The sequence below is a fragment of the Pagrus pagrus genome (genome assembly GCF_965226575.1).
Source record: "Pagrus pagrus genome assembly, chromosome: 5".
Classification (NCBI taxonomy): domain Eukaryota; kingdom Metazoa; phylum Chordata; class Actinopteri; order Spariformes; family Sparidae; genus Pagrus; species Pagrus pagrus.
The window spans coordinates 34,134,203-34,150,770 of NC_140189.1; the positions used below are offsets into that span (position 1 = coordinate 34,134,203).

The window sequence follows — 16,568 nt, forward strand, 5'->3', positions numbered from 1 at the left end:
TAATGACGACTTTTAAAGTAGAGAAGAAGGAACTTGTGTCCAGTTTTTTTTAATTCGATAAGATACAGCTCATTACGTCTCAGTAGTTTGTGGAAAATAAAGTGCGACCCACTGTGGTTGTGGTTCTTCTCATCGTCATTGAAAAACACAGGGCTGTACAATGAAATGTAAGGTGGAGTCCCTATTTCATATTAGGAAAAGAAATATGATGAAGTGCTGCTGATGACTTCAGGAGTCTCAGTCTGAGGAGGGAAGCTGCTCTGGAGTCTGGTGGTTTTGCAGCAGATACTTCTGTATCTGTTGCCAGACGGCAGCAGGGTGAACAGACTGTGACAGGTATGAAAATATGCAGAGCTGTACATTTAAAAAAAAAAGATTCTCAAACAATATTTCATTGCTCCTTTTGTCAGTTTTGATATAAATCTAGTAAATGTGAAAAGAGTTTCCTTTATAGAACGAGACCAGGATCAGGAATATAATAAAGAGATCAAGGACAGCAACCGTTTTATTCTGGGTGTGTCATTTTCATACATGTGTTTAAAAAGGTGCTTGTTAAGAGATTAACAGAACAAAACAAATCTATAATTAGTATAATAGATGTGCTGGCAAAGAAAAGCATTTATTGTGAAACTCCCCTCATCAGAGCCCATGAAGAGTATTTACAGCACCACTCAAAAATAACAATTATACATCACTACTTTTTAATTTGGATTTCTTTACCCACATCAACATTAGGTTACCATTTATCAAAATGACTTCAAATCCAGAATCAAGTTGCAAATATTCAAATCCGATCAGCGCTGCTGCTGCCGAGTGATTCAGCTTCATCCATCATGGTTTTCATAAAAGTCTCATTCACTTTGACAGCTCATGCTGCGTCTGCTTCTTCATCTTCCAAGCTATTTATCTTGTCACTGAGCTGAAGTTACGTTCATGACGCCTCTCTGGGTTTCGTTAAAAAACCTCCCATCACTTCTGAATCAGAAACAAACATCTTCCAGCAGCACATTGTGAAAATGATGTTTGGTAGCAACACTTGTGCGAGTCTCCCTCAGTCAGAAGCTTTGATTTGGTTTGAACGTGGCACAACACGTAACTCCTCTGAGCTACAGTTGTGGTAGAAATCTGGTCTGCATGCCAGGTACAACCACCGTATATTGGTTCAATCCAGCCTGACATATTTCTGGAATGGCTCATGGTTGTCCTTCAGACACGTGGCTCGTAGCCAACCAGCGAACATTTCTGTAGACAACACAAAAGGATCCTTGTGCTCCATCGCAAGCCCCCTTGATTGTAACAGCAGAACCGTGCCCTGTGACATAAATCATTAGTCTCTATGCATATGGTGCTGATTAATTTGTGTATGCAAATGGATGCCCTGTCAGTCAAAATTATACCACGGGGATCGATGTGGAAAAGGCCGCCCAAGTTGTTTGACATGAAGTGATGAATGAGATATGGATCGAAATCATGGGAAAGAAATCAGCTCGAGTGTCGTTCTGCGATGGGTTTCATTTTCACTGAAAGAACAAAAGAGCCGGCTTCCTGCTCCGTCCTCTCAACTCGGCTCACACAATGAATGAAAAATGACACCAGCAGTCAAAAACACTCTTTTCCTAGAACCAACCACAATCAAATCCAGGCAAGTGTGGTGGTTTATTGTAATGAAAGCCAAATCTGTTCAGGGGACTCTATTCATAAAATACAAAACATTAAAGTCATTTCTATCACCACCGACATAATTAACTCTGTTCATTGTTTTCAGTTCTTCTCCTTCGATTTAATTCTCGAAATGTTGTTATACGATGTTGAGACACAACCTCTATTTCAAAAAATGTAATTCCTTCAGGTGAGGCAGCAGAAGAGTCATCCACCTGAATGAGTTTTTAAAGATTTCCACTCCAGCATGTGGCCGTTTCTCAGAGTGGAAACTTGTTAATGTCAGCAGTCATTCTCACGTTTCTGGAGCAGAAAGACTTCAGATCCTATTTTCTGATTGTCCCTCTCAGATTGGGGGTCTGAGGACAGACGGTGTCGTTCACTGTACAAACTGCACAGCTCCCTGAGGAATCGCTTGACTTGCCTGCAGCAAGAAGCTCAGCTGCACACAGAATAACATCAATCAGGTGTCGCATAAATGTCCTTTAAGTCATAGACCGTATATAAAACCAACGTTGAGACCATATAAAGTGATAATATTTGATGAGCTTGTAACCGTTTGGTCCTTTGCCAAAAAAAATGTTCAAGCTTCTAATATAAAGCATTTATTGAGTCATCAGTCAGTCTAATAGTTAAATCTGGCTTGTGTGTGAACTGAAGAACAGCTAACTGACAAACTAATCGGCAACTATTTTGATAATGGAGTCATCAATGAGTCATTTTTTAAGAAATGAAAAGGTAAAAAAAAAAATGTTATTTCTCTGTGAGAGTAACATTTCTTTGGGTTGTGGACATGGGACTTTTTCTGATGTTTTATTGACCAAACAATCCATCGATTTATTGAGAAAATAATCAGAAGTTTGCTGGATAATTAAAAAGATCATTAGTTTCAGCCCCATATGATGATGGAAATGTTTTTTTAACGGACAGAGCCAGCAGCTGGGTCTAAGCTCAGGAAAAACTGCTGATGGCCAACTCTATTTTTTTTTAAGTACTTGAAGGACTTGACTCTCCATCTGCTGATGAACCTCATGAGATATGATGTGTTTAACATTAGTTCATATCAGTAATAATCTTAAAACACATCAACCAAAATAAGTCCAGAATTTCACTCATGGCCGTCCATGCAAATGTGCCCTGATGTGTTCACGGACTGCTCCTTTAGTTCCATTTTTCCTTTCAGTCACTTTCTCATTTAGACATAAATCATCTCACCCATCAGATTCCACAATTACATGTAGATGCATTGAATCTATGTCAAGCTTATCTCAACAATAAATACCAGTGGAAGCCCTGAGCCTAATGTGCTTCATGGTCTCCAGCCTATCACACAGCCTGTGCCCAACGTCCATCTGCTGCTAAATACCACACAGACAGCGCCATAAATAGTGAGACGGGAGGGAGAGCGTTTCATTCTGCCTGCCGTCACGTCACGTTGGCTGGATGTTGGCTGGATGGATGCTGGATGTTGGCTGGATGGAGGCTGGATGGAGGCTGGATGTTGGCTGGATGGAGGCTGGATGGAGGCTGGATGGAGGCGGGGAGCGCTGCTGATGCTCAGGCTGATGCTGATGCTGATGGGAGGACTGATGATGCTCTCCGGCTCCGTGCAGCCGCTACTGCGCATGTTGCATGACAGGTACACGCAAGCCTCCATCTTGGGCATCCCGAGCTGAGGCGAAAGGGCAGCAGCCATATACACACACTGATCCACAACAACAACAGAACCGAGGCGCGTCAACTAGAAAACAACTAAACAACAGAGAAATTGGCATTTTGCCGAGATGTAACTTTTTCTCTCCGCCTCCATTCAACTAATTTGCTTCTCGTGAGGAGCGCGGAGAACAGAATGGGAGAGAAGCACGGAGAGCGGTCTGGAAGGCTCTGGTAACGACAGTCAGCGTCACTGGGTCCAGTTTTCTGGAGGAACTGTCAGGTGCCAAAGAGAAACGGTGAGTGGGGATGCGTGGCATGATTTGTGACGAGCGGTTTGTCGTGTTTTATGTGCGTAACGTGCGCTCATCGTGAGCTGAAACATCGCATGATCGCGTTCATACGCTCCTTCCTGCATCTCCCCCAACACCCAACCCCCGTCATGGTGGTCGCTGTTTGCTGTGCTCGCAGCCCCTCTGCTCCTCTCAGGCTCAGGCTCTGGCTCTGGTACTTACTTTTCTCTTGTTACAAACAGACTCGGTGCATCCACAGGTTGTGGGTGCCCCGGTCCTCTGCCTATAGGTGCTTCTGTTTTGGTTGTATATTTGGAGCAGGGGCGGGCAGGCCGCTCCTCCTGAGCATGGCACAGCGAGGTAAATAACAACAGATGCTCCAGAGAAGTGTTCAGTATGATCAAAACTAAATATTGAATGAATATGAAACATTATTTACACCACATCATCAAGCTGTATTGTATTACCATTAATATTAATAGTGCATGAATATTAAATACTCACTGTCACCTCCCTACAGGAATCATTTTTCATATAACGGCATGTTTTCGTCCCAGAATCTAAAAAGTGCTCCGCCCAACCAAGTTCTGTGCAGCAGAGCAGCGTGTTGACCTTGATCCCGTGGGGCAACGTGTGAGGCTGCTTGAGTCACTGTCAGCCGCTGCATGACGAAGCCTCCGCAGCTGCAACACTGCCAGCGGTAAAACACAGCCGGGCGATGCTCTACAGTAGTGGCACAGAGTTGACTCAGGCGGTGCCAAGGTCAATTTATGGACTTGTTCTCAGCTGAATCCACAGTTCCCTGCCCGGGGAGCGGCTCAGCGTGTCGCCCTTGTTATCTCCTTAAATTTATATAAATGTACACAGAGGACACGTGTTCGCTCCGAAACAAAATCCATGAAGTTTTTAAAAAGTCACTCAGATCTGCTCCAGTGTAGGCGGACCGAGAGCAGAGCAGACAACAGCCTCTGAAAACAGCTTGATTAAGGTTCAAGTTTAGCTGATAAACAATAACAATCCAGTCACTTCTTCATATTATCATAACTGCATGATGATAAAATTGCTTCTGAAGAATATTCTGTTCATTTTACTAACTTTTCTCTCTGTTGTTCTTGTGAAATACTGAGCTTTACCTACTTAGTCCTCGAGCACAGATACCCGTCCCAACTGTTCCCGTCTGGGTTCGGTCAAATCATGTGCTGGTGCAATACCTTCGGTAACACAACAACTGCTCGCTTCAGGTTACTTTCACTGCGTCTGAGTCGAGCTGGGTTCAGACGGTAAAAACAGAACTGCTACGACTCCCTCTGACTTGCTCGGGTTCGGACAGAAAAATCGACCCGAGCCGAGAAGCAACGTCAGACTCAAGAGGTTGCATCACAAGTTATATTTTCGGGTTGTGTGAGATGTTTATGCCCAAATACTGTTATTTTTTTGCTTTTTAATTATTTATGGTCATGTTATATTGAAGAGTTTCAGCTCTTCAGGACTGAAAAACTGTTAAAATATCAAAATAACTCAAAGGGAACAACACTCTTCGGTTAGTTTGCTCGTATCTTAAAACATGTAACCTGTGACGAGAGGTTGGATTGAAACTTGCTTTAATATTAAAGGATGAAAGCAGAAAAGGTGCCATGATGTGCTGCATGTTCATAAAAGTCCCTCCAGGAGGCTGAAGCCCTGTGATTGGTCAGATTTGCTGAGTGATTATTATTATTAAAATGAACTTGTGCAGAATTCATGAGGACTGGTGTTTGCAACATCGCAACTTCCTGGAGGGACTGAAAAGACATTTTATCTCTTCAGTGTCATGCGTACTAGACCTGGAGCCATCCTCCTGTCAGGCTGGAGCGGGTCAGACATCCTAGAAAGAAGACGGGTTTCTAAAAAGTTTCTAAGACATGTGATCAGTTGCCAAGTTAAACATTCCCGATCACTCCAGCTGCTGCCATCTGATATGTGTGTTGGTCAGCGCTGACGTACTTTGGACCGTCCCGTTTTGCAGGAATCTTCCAAGTTGATAAAACTATGTTAACTTCGCTCGGGGTGAGATGAGTTGTTTGCACTGGAGACGGAAGGTGCTGAGTGGAGCGCTGGAAACGATTTCCAGCGGAGAAGATGATGATCAATGCTCAGACGAGGAGCAGTCGGGGAGTTACTGGGCCGAGGCAGTGAGACAGAGAGGGAGAGTGTCTCTGTCTAGACAATAAACTGCTTCAGTTAATATACAGTCTTGCTGGCAGGGCGGGGGGGCGGGGGGGCGGGGGGGTGAGCCTGTTGGCTTTGCTGTTAGTCTCAATGTCCCGATGCAATGAAAGGGCAGCGCGTTCCTGCACGGGGAATGAATCACACAGGTACCATGGCTGCGAGCTGATTAATAGCCCCCATCAAGAAATGCAAAAATGCCGTGGCTTTGTGTGGAAGAGTGCATTTGTGTATGTATAGTTGTGTTGCTTTGGACCATCTAACAAAGAGATTAATGGTAAACACAGCGGACCATATTATCTTCTACGTTTTAATATTTGTGGCTTCAAAACGGGTTGAACTTTAACACCACAGCCGTCGTAGATCAAACCAAATGATACAGTTTAAAACGATCATGATAAACTGCTGTGGACAAACAAAAAAAGAGGTGAAGAAACAGCGTTATTAAGACTTTCTGCTGCAGGTTCCAGACTGAAGTCGAGGATATTTCAGGTGATATTTATCTCAGCCGTCCCTCAGAGGTCACAGTCACCTGGCGAGTCCTCAATGACCATCGTTATTCAGGTGCATTACTCTGCTGATTGGATTTATGCTGCGAACTTGCACTACTTGATTAAACCGTGTCGGGTTGATTAATTTACATTTCAGACATTCACTGTATGTGACACGCATCCAGAGTAAATGGGGATCCCTCATGTCGGGGAGGAAAGGGGCAAAGTCACAGTGGTGAGGGAAACAGATAAAAAGCTGGAGCGGTCCTGTCTTCATGTGCAAATGAGTGCTGAGATTTGTCGAATGTGAAGAGAAAACAATTGAGTTCAGGTTATTGAGCTGCACACCATTCAGGACCCTTCTCTTTATTTAAACAGTTTGTTTATTTCCTCCACAGGCTCAGCTCACAGCAGAATGGGCTTAAAGAAGCTCGCCATCTTTCTCCTGGTCCTCTCTCTTTGTCTAGAGGGAGGATCTGCCAAAGAAAAGGGAACAAAGAAGGGAAAGAAGAAAGGGAAGCAGGTTTACTGTCCATCGTAAGTACAGAACAAACAACACCTTGAGCTGTCATATGAAGCAGAAGGCGACAGAACGTATGGACTTCCTGTAGCAGTTACTGCAAATACAGAAGAGCTGGTTGAGCTTTACAGCCTGAAGGTGGCTTCTGTTTTTACACAGTGAAATAGTGACAGAAGAATAGTGATACATCGCTGCTGCAGACCTGACTGTTAGTCGTTTCATCACAATCATCTTGCCTGGAACCGATGTCCTTAAAATATGCATGACTCCAGTTCCTAACCCAGACTTCCTGTTGTTCAGTGGCTCAGTGGAGCTCCCAGTGACTGGTACTTTGACTCATCAGATGTGCACTGTGGGTATAAGCCTGGTAACCAATGGCAGGCTGCTTGTTACCCTTGCCACTGGGCCAAACAACAACAGCCTCCAGGCTGGAAACCCTAAGTTACCCTAGCCATAACCCGGGGCGCTAACGATACAAACCGTCATGGTCTGGGGTTTCAGTTTAGGTATTTCCTGTTTTATTCTGTGGGTTTTATCCCTGTGTGTCATGTTTTGTTTTACACTTCCTGTCTTTGTCTTTTTCTTGTTTTTCTTGTTTTCCTTTTCACTTGTGCTTTATTTGATAATGAGTCCTTGTGTATTTAGTCCATGTGTCCCTTTACTTGTTGTCAGTTCATCTGTGTTGGTCCTTGTCTCCTGCCTTCCTGTGTTCCCCACTCTTCATCCTGGTGTGTACTTAATTTAGTTGTATTGCTCTTGGTCTCTTGCTTTTGTTGCCTGTCTTTTGTTTTTTGGATTCAGCTTGTTATTAATCTGCCTGCCTGAAGTGTTGCATTTGTGTCCCCTTTGCTGAATCTTATACAAACGTAAAGCAAGTTTAGCGGTCGTTACGTTTTCATTTGGGGGGATTTTTTGGCCATTTTAACGCCGAGCCCAGTCACCGGAACAAAATGTTGGCATTTTGTATTTCCGCAAAACACAGATACATTCACCATATTGACATTTCTACAATACGTGTCATATCAAGTTCACATTACATGTGTATGACTTGACTTTGATATGGGGAAGCGGAGGGGATGGTGGTGGCCAACAAGACGCCGTTTCAACATGTGTAAATGTGACTGATATCTTCAAGGCGACCTCGGGACAACTTGAGACATATTTTATGCTAAAACACGATCTTCTCCGAACCCTAACCAAGTGGTTTTTGTGCCTGAACCTAACCAGACTTTAAAAACAGCTTTGTCTAAAAGTAAAATGGAAAATTAAACCTAAAGAAACATAAAGTTGCAGAACAAAGAAATGTGAAGTTTCAACACATCTGTGGTTTGCAGGAATGTACATTGCCAACATTTATTGTGTTGACTGGGTTGTAATGTGATTAGTTAAAAAAATACAAACAAGCCAGAGTGGTTTTTTTTACCCAATGACAAATTTGTTAATGGGTGCAGCGAGACGTTCCTCCTGCACTGACACAGCACTGTGGAGATCAGTCTGGCTATCAGACTAAGTGACTCATCAAGCGACTTGTATATGTGAAATTGGTGGGATTCACCCTTAATGTTGTTTAAAGTGCCTCAGTAGTGGCTCAAAGCATTACTGCTTTACGCTTGATGGATTTTACTTTTCCACTCTTTATCCACCAATCATGTTTGACCGAGTCTCATCAGCTGCTTCACTGCAGAGCTCCATAAGTCTGATATGAGACTGTATCACAGTCGGTTAGGCACGATCGACATCCAGGAAATCAATACCAAAATCTGCCAAAAACATGAGGTGTTCAGAGAAAAACTGAATACTTCCAACGTGACATGATTGAAAATAAAAAAGAATGATGCGACTGTAGCCGCTGCCTTAGCACTTCCTTATGTACAGCAGCTGTCTAGTAAATTATGCATCGTGTAAGGAGGTGTTTAATAAGTGGGGCAGTGGTCAGGTCATGGATAGTGGAGGTGAAAAGGTAAATTCTGTATATGTCTCATAAGAGAATTAACATCAGTATTTCCTAGCGTGCCTTCAACTATCCATTGTCTCTGTGCAGTGGAGAGCTGCACCCTCTGCCTCCTTAAATGGTAACAAATGGCTCGACAATGAAACTTTGGGAAATAAGAGGGAAAGCGTTTGATGTAGTCTCAGTATTGGCAAGTGTAAGCTGTATAACATATTTCGTGTTTAGTGCTGTGGATGCCTCCGTGGATCAAGGGGAACCACTTGGTTCCAGTTTAGCTGTTGTGCTTGGAGGTTGTCAGAAGGGTCTGTTAAAAGAGAGAAGAAACGGGGGTTTAGTGGATGGGAATTATGTGTTTCACTTTGATCAGAAGAACCGCAGAACGTACACACACTGCACAGCATTCCTGCGAAGCACTTTAACTCATCCTCGGTGCATGATAAGGTTTACATAATGATATGTAAAGTGCTTTGAGAAGGGGAAATTCTTTGGCAGGAGGATTCGTTGCCACCCACAAGGAGGCTTTCTTGTTCTCCTCTCGCTCCTGCCAGATGCTGTTCTCTCCCCCTCTTTGTCCCATTGTTTTTTCATCAGTCAACCTCAGAAAACAAACGATGTTTGGCTGAACGTCTTTGAAAGTCACCACTTTATGTTCCAGTGGTAATTTTCAGTAGACAGATGTCTTTTGCCATCTTGCAGGATGATTCACGGGGAAATTTTGACTTTTGATTCTTTAAAACATGGATATACGTATAATAAGTATAATGTTTGTCTAAACAAGCTATTTATACTCTTATTTACCCACATGCAAGATTAATTGAAATTACAATTTTTCTGATATTAATAAAGTTACTGAATTTGATCAATTATTTGACCCTTTTATGTTCAAATATCCTGAAACAATCTAGCCTCAGCTGTACTGTTTAGTGCTAATTAGCATGATAACATGATAAACATGTAAACATCACCTACTTAACATCAGCATGTGAGCATTTTCATTGTTAGCATGCTTATGCTAGCATCTAGCTCAAAGCACAGCTTCACAGAGCTGCTAGCATGACTGCAGACTCACTGTATTTTTATTAGAAATATGATGCTTGATGACTTAATTGTCCTTGAAAGCTGAAAAAAAAATCTTCAATCTGCCTGAAGGATAATGTTAACTTCCCCCCCGTCTTCTCAGAATGTTAAAAAGCTAATTTAATTCCTAACTGGTATCTCTCTCGGGTTAGAGTTTAATCAGAAAGCATACAGAGTAGAAGTGGGCGTACTGTGCATCTGCGCCGTTCATCTGTCAGGAATTTGAGCTGCTAATGTGATCGTGCCTGCAGTTCCCTCTCTGTCTCTTTGTTTGCAGACAGCTGTCATCTGAGGATCTGGCCAGAGTCCCTGCCAATTCAACCAGTAACATCTTGAACAGGTTACTGATCACCTATGATCCCAGAATAAGGCCCAACTTCAAAGGTGAGACTCTTCTGCTCTTCATCCGTCTCTGCCGACTTTTCATTTACATTTCTGCCGCAGCTCTGTCATGCTAATTAAAAGAAGCGTATGCCATTAATATGTACATCCATATTTCTTCCACAAACTTGGTGCACAAACAGATCTCTGAATTAATGAAGCTTGAGACATGAATGGAAATTAATTTCCTGTTATGCATATATAACATGTCCAACAACACAGTTACAGTAAGCTGATGGTCTCAGGTTGACTCAGACTGCTCAACACGGTGCAGTTTGACACGAGCAGGCTGCTGGGAATGAAATCTATGACTCTGGGTAACTCTTCTCTAACAGGTCCCTCTACTACAGCATCTATGTAAAAAGTAGTAAAAACAGGCTTTTGAGGCTTCACAGGAAGCTACATGTAATCTGATAAACTGCCTCCAGTGATGTTGTTAGATTGCATTGTGGGTAATGTAGGCAGCAGGTTTTTGAAAAGGAAACAGCCTGCATGGAATTTTAAAAGGTCATTTTTCTGGTTCTTTATCGATTTTGATGATTTGCTTTTAGACTGTCCATAATGAGTCCAACAGTGTTATAGGAGTGCAACGCTCGACCAGTAAACTGCTCTCCAAAACCTGGTGCCTACATTACCCACAGTGCAATTCATCAGCAGCTTCCTTTGTAGCCACAAAGACTTAATACTACTGCTTCACATCAGTATTACTCCCCAAGACCTGTAAACACACTTTGATGTGTAAAACTGGTAGAGCAGCCCTTCAAGACACAAATCTTAAAGAAATGACAGAGCATGAATTTAGTGACACTATTGTGATTTCACACCTCATTAATCCTATTAGTTGATATTAATTAGAAACATTGAAACCCTATAGAAATGAAAAAGCAAACCCCCTCCCTCTAAAATCTGCCACTGATTTTTACTGTCCTCCACCGGTCCGTCTTTAAAGTGTACTGCAAGTGTCGCACTGTAGAAAGAACCAGGCTTCAGCCTCACAGAAACAGCCATAAAAATAACAGGAGTGATTGGCGACCTCTGGCTCTGACTGATGGTTTTACCGGTCTCCAGGTAGATCCTCTGTTAGTTTCCGTCCTCTGGCCACTTGGCAGCTGGAGCTGTATCTGGGACACGATGTCTGATGTGTTGCGAGCCCCTGTGACCGGTCCGACGGCCAAACATCTGCTCTCCATTTCAGGGTGGGCTGAAAGCTCCAGGTCCATTAACATCCATGTCATAATCTCCCGAATTACATCCTGAACTGTGCCTTGTGAAAAACTTGGCCCAGGCCTAAAATAAAGCAAAAAAAAACACAAGAAGTGTGAACTGCTTAATGACCGTATAGACACGTTTAAGCCAACGACAGAAACGCTTCTTGAATATTAACTCGTTGGCTTGGTTGCATTAATGCGTGGAAGATGTGAGCTGCACGCCACCTCCACTGTATATGCACATTCATTTTGTGAATTGCTTGATAGAGTTTATCCGGTGAAACTCATGAGCCGCCAGTAAACACCTCAGAGGAAATCATTTATTCAAAGCAGGGCGAGCAGGCTGCATTCATCAAGGATTTTATTAGTTTATGCAAAAGGTAACGTGGAGAGAGATTCCAGTATTGTAAATGTTCACAGTGTTAGACTGACTGACGGTGCAACTTTATTACTTTGCAATGTTGTTAAAGTCCTTCACAAATCCATATCAGTAACACACTTTATCATCACTGTAATCGCCAGGTGCAATATGTATGAATAAAGATATACAGGCTTTTACAAAGCGCAGTGACACTTACTGTGACATATAAGCACAGAGGCACCTCGCGCTCGGTGCAAAGCAGCTGTAAAAGCAGAGCGGACTCAGTATCTCGTCTTTCCTCTTTCTAAATCCAGGAATCCCCGTGGAGGACAGAGTGAACATTTTCATCAACAGCTTCGGCTCCATCCAAGAGACGACCATGGTAAGAATTCACTTAAATCGCACTTTAATCTTGACAGTATTGATGATCAATACTTGTGCCAATCAGAGGCAGTGGATCAGAGCTGAAAACTGCTTCATCCTACAAGTTTGAGGAGGAATGCATGAGCGTGTTTTGTCGACGCTATCAGACTCTTTAGCAGTGAATCATTATGAAGACTGGGGGTTTTCATGCCTCATTTATCTGATGGCTTAATTGCTGATAAAGGAGTGCTGTTTGAAAGCGAGTGAACAGATTAGACTCAAGGACGGCGCTGGGTCGACTTGATCACTCAGGAAACAATAAAGGAAACATTCCTGAAGGTTTCTAATAAGCACAGTTTACCGGTGTGCTTTAATTTAAAGCTGCTAGGAGGAGCCAATTAACATCGAGTGTTTCTCTCAGTAAATATATTCAATCATGTGACAAGATAATTGAAATTAATGCAGTGCAGAGTGCCAGGATCCACAGTTTGACCTGATTGTTTTCCAAGGACTGCTCCGTGCAGCACAGTTTCACAGGTTGTAATCTGCAGTTTTATTCCAAAAGAAAAGATTTGCACAGAGTAAATGAAAACATGTAATAAAACAAGACTTCAACATGATGATTCTCCTGTTTTCAGTCCCAAGGTGTCAAATACAGCAACCTGAGCTTGTAAAGCTACATTTCAACTGAATTACTTTAGGTTTAGCACCCTTTGAACCCTATGTAATCCCTGCAAACTGTATCTAAACGCTAGATTTGCTTTGCGTTTCCTGTGGACAGGACCCTTAAATGTAGGCGGGGTTGTTACTTCTCTTTCCTGCCGCTTGACTCTAGAGGGGAAGGTAGAGCATCATCGTTTGACGCTCATGGCCACCGACCAAGCTGCCGTATTAGACAAGTTGGGAGTGAGACATTTTTTGAGATTCCCACAAATCATGCAGACACTTATTGGACCTCTGGGTAACACGATGGATCATGAGGCCAAATCTGATAAAACATCATGTTTTTCAGAAACAGCTGAGAATGAACAGGTACAATTTGCTGTGTTTGCAAAAGCAGTCATTCTGTTGTCAAATGCATCGCTGCAGGCCAACTCCACGTCATTCACAGTGTGAATATACTGGCAGTGTTGTGTCAGTTGCATCCACTGCCAGCTAGAGAAGACTACAAGTTGTGATTACAAACACATTTTAAATCTCTTCAAAAAAACCCAGCCAAAGATTAAATCCTGACACATATCAGCCTCGACGACTTGTGTTTGTGACATTTTTGACAAGTTCAGCAGGGAACCTGTGTACTGAGCGGCAGCTGAGGTGAACTCAGGGACTTTTTGCTGACATTTTTCTTGTATGAACAAACCAGATCTGGTAAGAGAACATACTGCAGACCTCAGGCATCAAGGTAACAGAAGGAGAACAAGTTTTTCAACCTTTGCGACCTTTGAGTCGTGTTGCAGGTCTGGACACTGTGTCAGACCAGTATAGAAATAAATGTTCTCCTACTTCATCCTCATGAGGAGCGACACTCTGAACAAAGCTTTGGATCCTATATCCTGGAACTGGCGCTGCATGAAAATCCACTTTGGAAATATTTCTTTTGGCTGCAGATGAGTAGAGTGTGTTCACTTAAAAACTCCTCCAGTGGAGAGTTTCGCACCAGGACCAATTACAGGGTGATGCATGCTGAGAGTGGAAAATCCTTAAAACTCAAAGTACACAAGTGGCGCGCACGAATACTGGAAGAAAAAAACATGAGATGAAGAAAAAGAGGGAAAGAGAAAGAAGAAGAAAAAATAAAGAATATGAAGAGAAATAAGGAAGAAAGAAGGAAGGAGGAAGAAAAGAAGATGGGACCGGAAGGAAAGAGTGAAAGATAGTAAGAGAAATACGGGCAGGAAGCCTTAGAGAGGGTAAAAAAGGATAAAGGGAAGAGAAGAGAGAGGGAAAAGGAGGACGAAACAAACAAGAGGAGAAAGGAGGAACACGAGACAGGGATGAGGAAATTGAGCAGAATAAGAGAGGAAGGAAGAAGAAATGAGATGGAGTGAAAGGGATGCAAGAAAGAAAAACGAAGAGGGAAAAGTAAAGAGAGCAAGAGAGGGAAGAATTGAAAGAAAGAGAAGCCAGGAGGAGGAGAGATTGGATCGCGAAAGAGCCAAGACTGAGACTGAGACACAGAGACGACAGACTCCCAGATGGTGACTTCTGTCCTCCCTCTTCCCCCTGGACGCCCAACGAGAGACAGAAAGAGAATGGAAGTGAGGAAAGTTCAAAACGAATCCGGGAGGAGACGGAGGAGACAGCTGGTCACCTCTCCCCCTCAATTTATCACTCTGTGGGGTTTTTGATCTCAGGAAACTCTCTCTCATCATTTACACCTCCCTCGGCCGTCCGCAGTAGTTAACACATCCACGTTCACTTTATGATCACATCCATCAGGAGAAAATGACTCATCTGATGTTGTGAGATGAAATAATGTGCATTTCTTTCTTTTTTTTCTTTACCACTTCTCAGCTTGAGTTTTCCTCGTGATTACAGCGAGCGGTTGTGTTAAATCTCTCTGGAATCAGATGCAGTCCTGGCAGCTTGACGGTGAGCCAGAGGGAAGATATATTTCCTTGTCTGGTTCTCAGAAAGGCGAGAGGAGCCAACAGTCTGTAGCTATTCATGCTGTCGCTTGAAGACTACTTGGACACGGGCGTCTAAAATTAGGTTGTATAGAAACGACGGCTTGCTTTCCAAAATGAGATATCAACAGTCTGACCGCCGCTCTACCTCCCAAAAATGTTTACTGGCAGGAAAATAAAGCACATTCTGCTGAATGTATAAACCATCCTAAGACCTCTGTTTGCAGAACGGTGTTAGCTGAGTCTTTTAAAAAAGTCCCTAATGCATTCACAACAGATGGACGGACGGAGGGTGGCAGCCTTCATGTGGTGTTTTGTCTCCTTATAGACATTGTGCCTATCATACATTTTCTGCATTATTGTCAGTGTGTATCCTCGATGTATACAGTATGATGTGTAGATTTACATGAGAAGTATACACTCAACACTTGCACAATGTTTTGTTTAACTTATTGGAGAATACACAAGAGTGCCTGCAAATACAGATATCACACACATCTGTATAAAAATGAGTTATTGTATGTGTTGACTGGTACTGATGAATGATCTTAGTGTATGTAGATAAATACTCAGATAGTCCAGTCCAGTGTGGAGCAGGATGACTGCAGATAAAAGGTGCCAAAGTGCTGAAAAACAGAAAGAAATAAATAATCACATAACCAATGTACTTCCATAGAACAGATGTACTATAAAACCACATTTAGGTCAGTTGGCTGCCTCTCACCCTCAGACCTGGCTGCAGCTCAAATGGTTTCAGTAGGAATATATTGTGCCAGCCAAACACACATCGACAGAAAGTGAGAGAAAACTTTAAGGAGATGAATCTGCTGAACTAAAATCCGCTCTGCTCATTCAATCTGGCTTATTTGTCAGCAAACACATTACATATGTCCGAGAAATAGGCCTAAGTGAGGATCACTTTGGTGGCTAATGGCTGGGCCAAGTACGTTTCCCCATCAGCATAATTCAGAATTGCATTTACGTTGCGTGGAAACGTACTGTAGTTTCTAGGAGAAGGTCGATGATGGCAGGTGGCATCTCAAAATGTTGCACTGGGACAGATTCCTCCTGCCAAAGATAAAATGGAAGAACGCCTGAAAGACCAAAAAACAACCCGTCATCCAACCGCAACAGATGAGCTGCCCAAGATAAACTTAACTTGCTTTGAGGCTCAACATGCTGCCAAGTTTAGGATGGAGCTTGTTGTGGCCTTGTCACTCACATGGGCTGAACAAGACTGAATAAAGCAAGCCAAAGATTTCTGTCAGGATTTCTTCACAGCGGCAGTAATGCAGGTCCACGTGGGCCCATACGAGTTAAATGTAGGTAAACACAGGTGGAGCATCCATGCAACCTGTGGACAAACCCACTTGGTACCCATATTTACAGCCCGTGTTTGACCCATGTGGGCCCACAGGACATGTGGACGGGATCATGTGACCCAAACACGTCCATAACAGAAGAAAAGCCTTAAAATGGATATGTCACCTTCCTCTCCAGCTCCAACAGACTTTCTAAGAAAATCTTTATTTATCACTTACAATCATAAAATGTGAAAGGAAAACTGGTTCTCTGCATTCAACCCGTCCCTGAGGAGCAGTGGGCGTCCAACATATGGTGCCCGGGGACAAACCCTATCTAAGTCAGTGTCCTGGTCAAGGGCACTGATTGGAGAGCTAATGCACATGTTTTGATGGTAGTGGATGCCACCGAAACACGGGGAGAACGTGCAAACTTCACACAGAAAGCTGTCCTGCCACTCTGCTGCCTAAAACTACA

General features: G+C 43.0%; 1 protein-coding gene across 1 annotated transcript in view; it reads left to right on the forward strand.

Annotated features, from left to right (window-relative positions):
* The first annotated feature begins 3,152 nt into the window (after positions 1–3,152).
* The window catches only part of glrbb (glycine receptor, beta b), a 31,847-nt gene continuing 18,431 nt past the window's right edge, over positions 3,153–16,568 (forward strand). The window contains exons 1-4 of the mRNA XM_084353962.1: positions 3,153–3,611; positions 6,700–6,838; positions 10,127–10,233; positions 12,114–12,181. Of these exons, the coding sequence (XP_084210088.1) occupies positions 6,717–6,838; positions 10,127–10,233; positions 12,114–12,181 (297 nt within the window). The 5' untranslated portion in view covers positions 3,153–3,611; positions 6,700–6,716. The remainder of the gene's footprint in view (positions 3,612–6,699; positions 6,839–10,126; positions 10,234–12,113; positions 12,182–16,568) is intronic.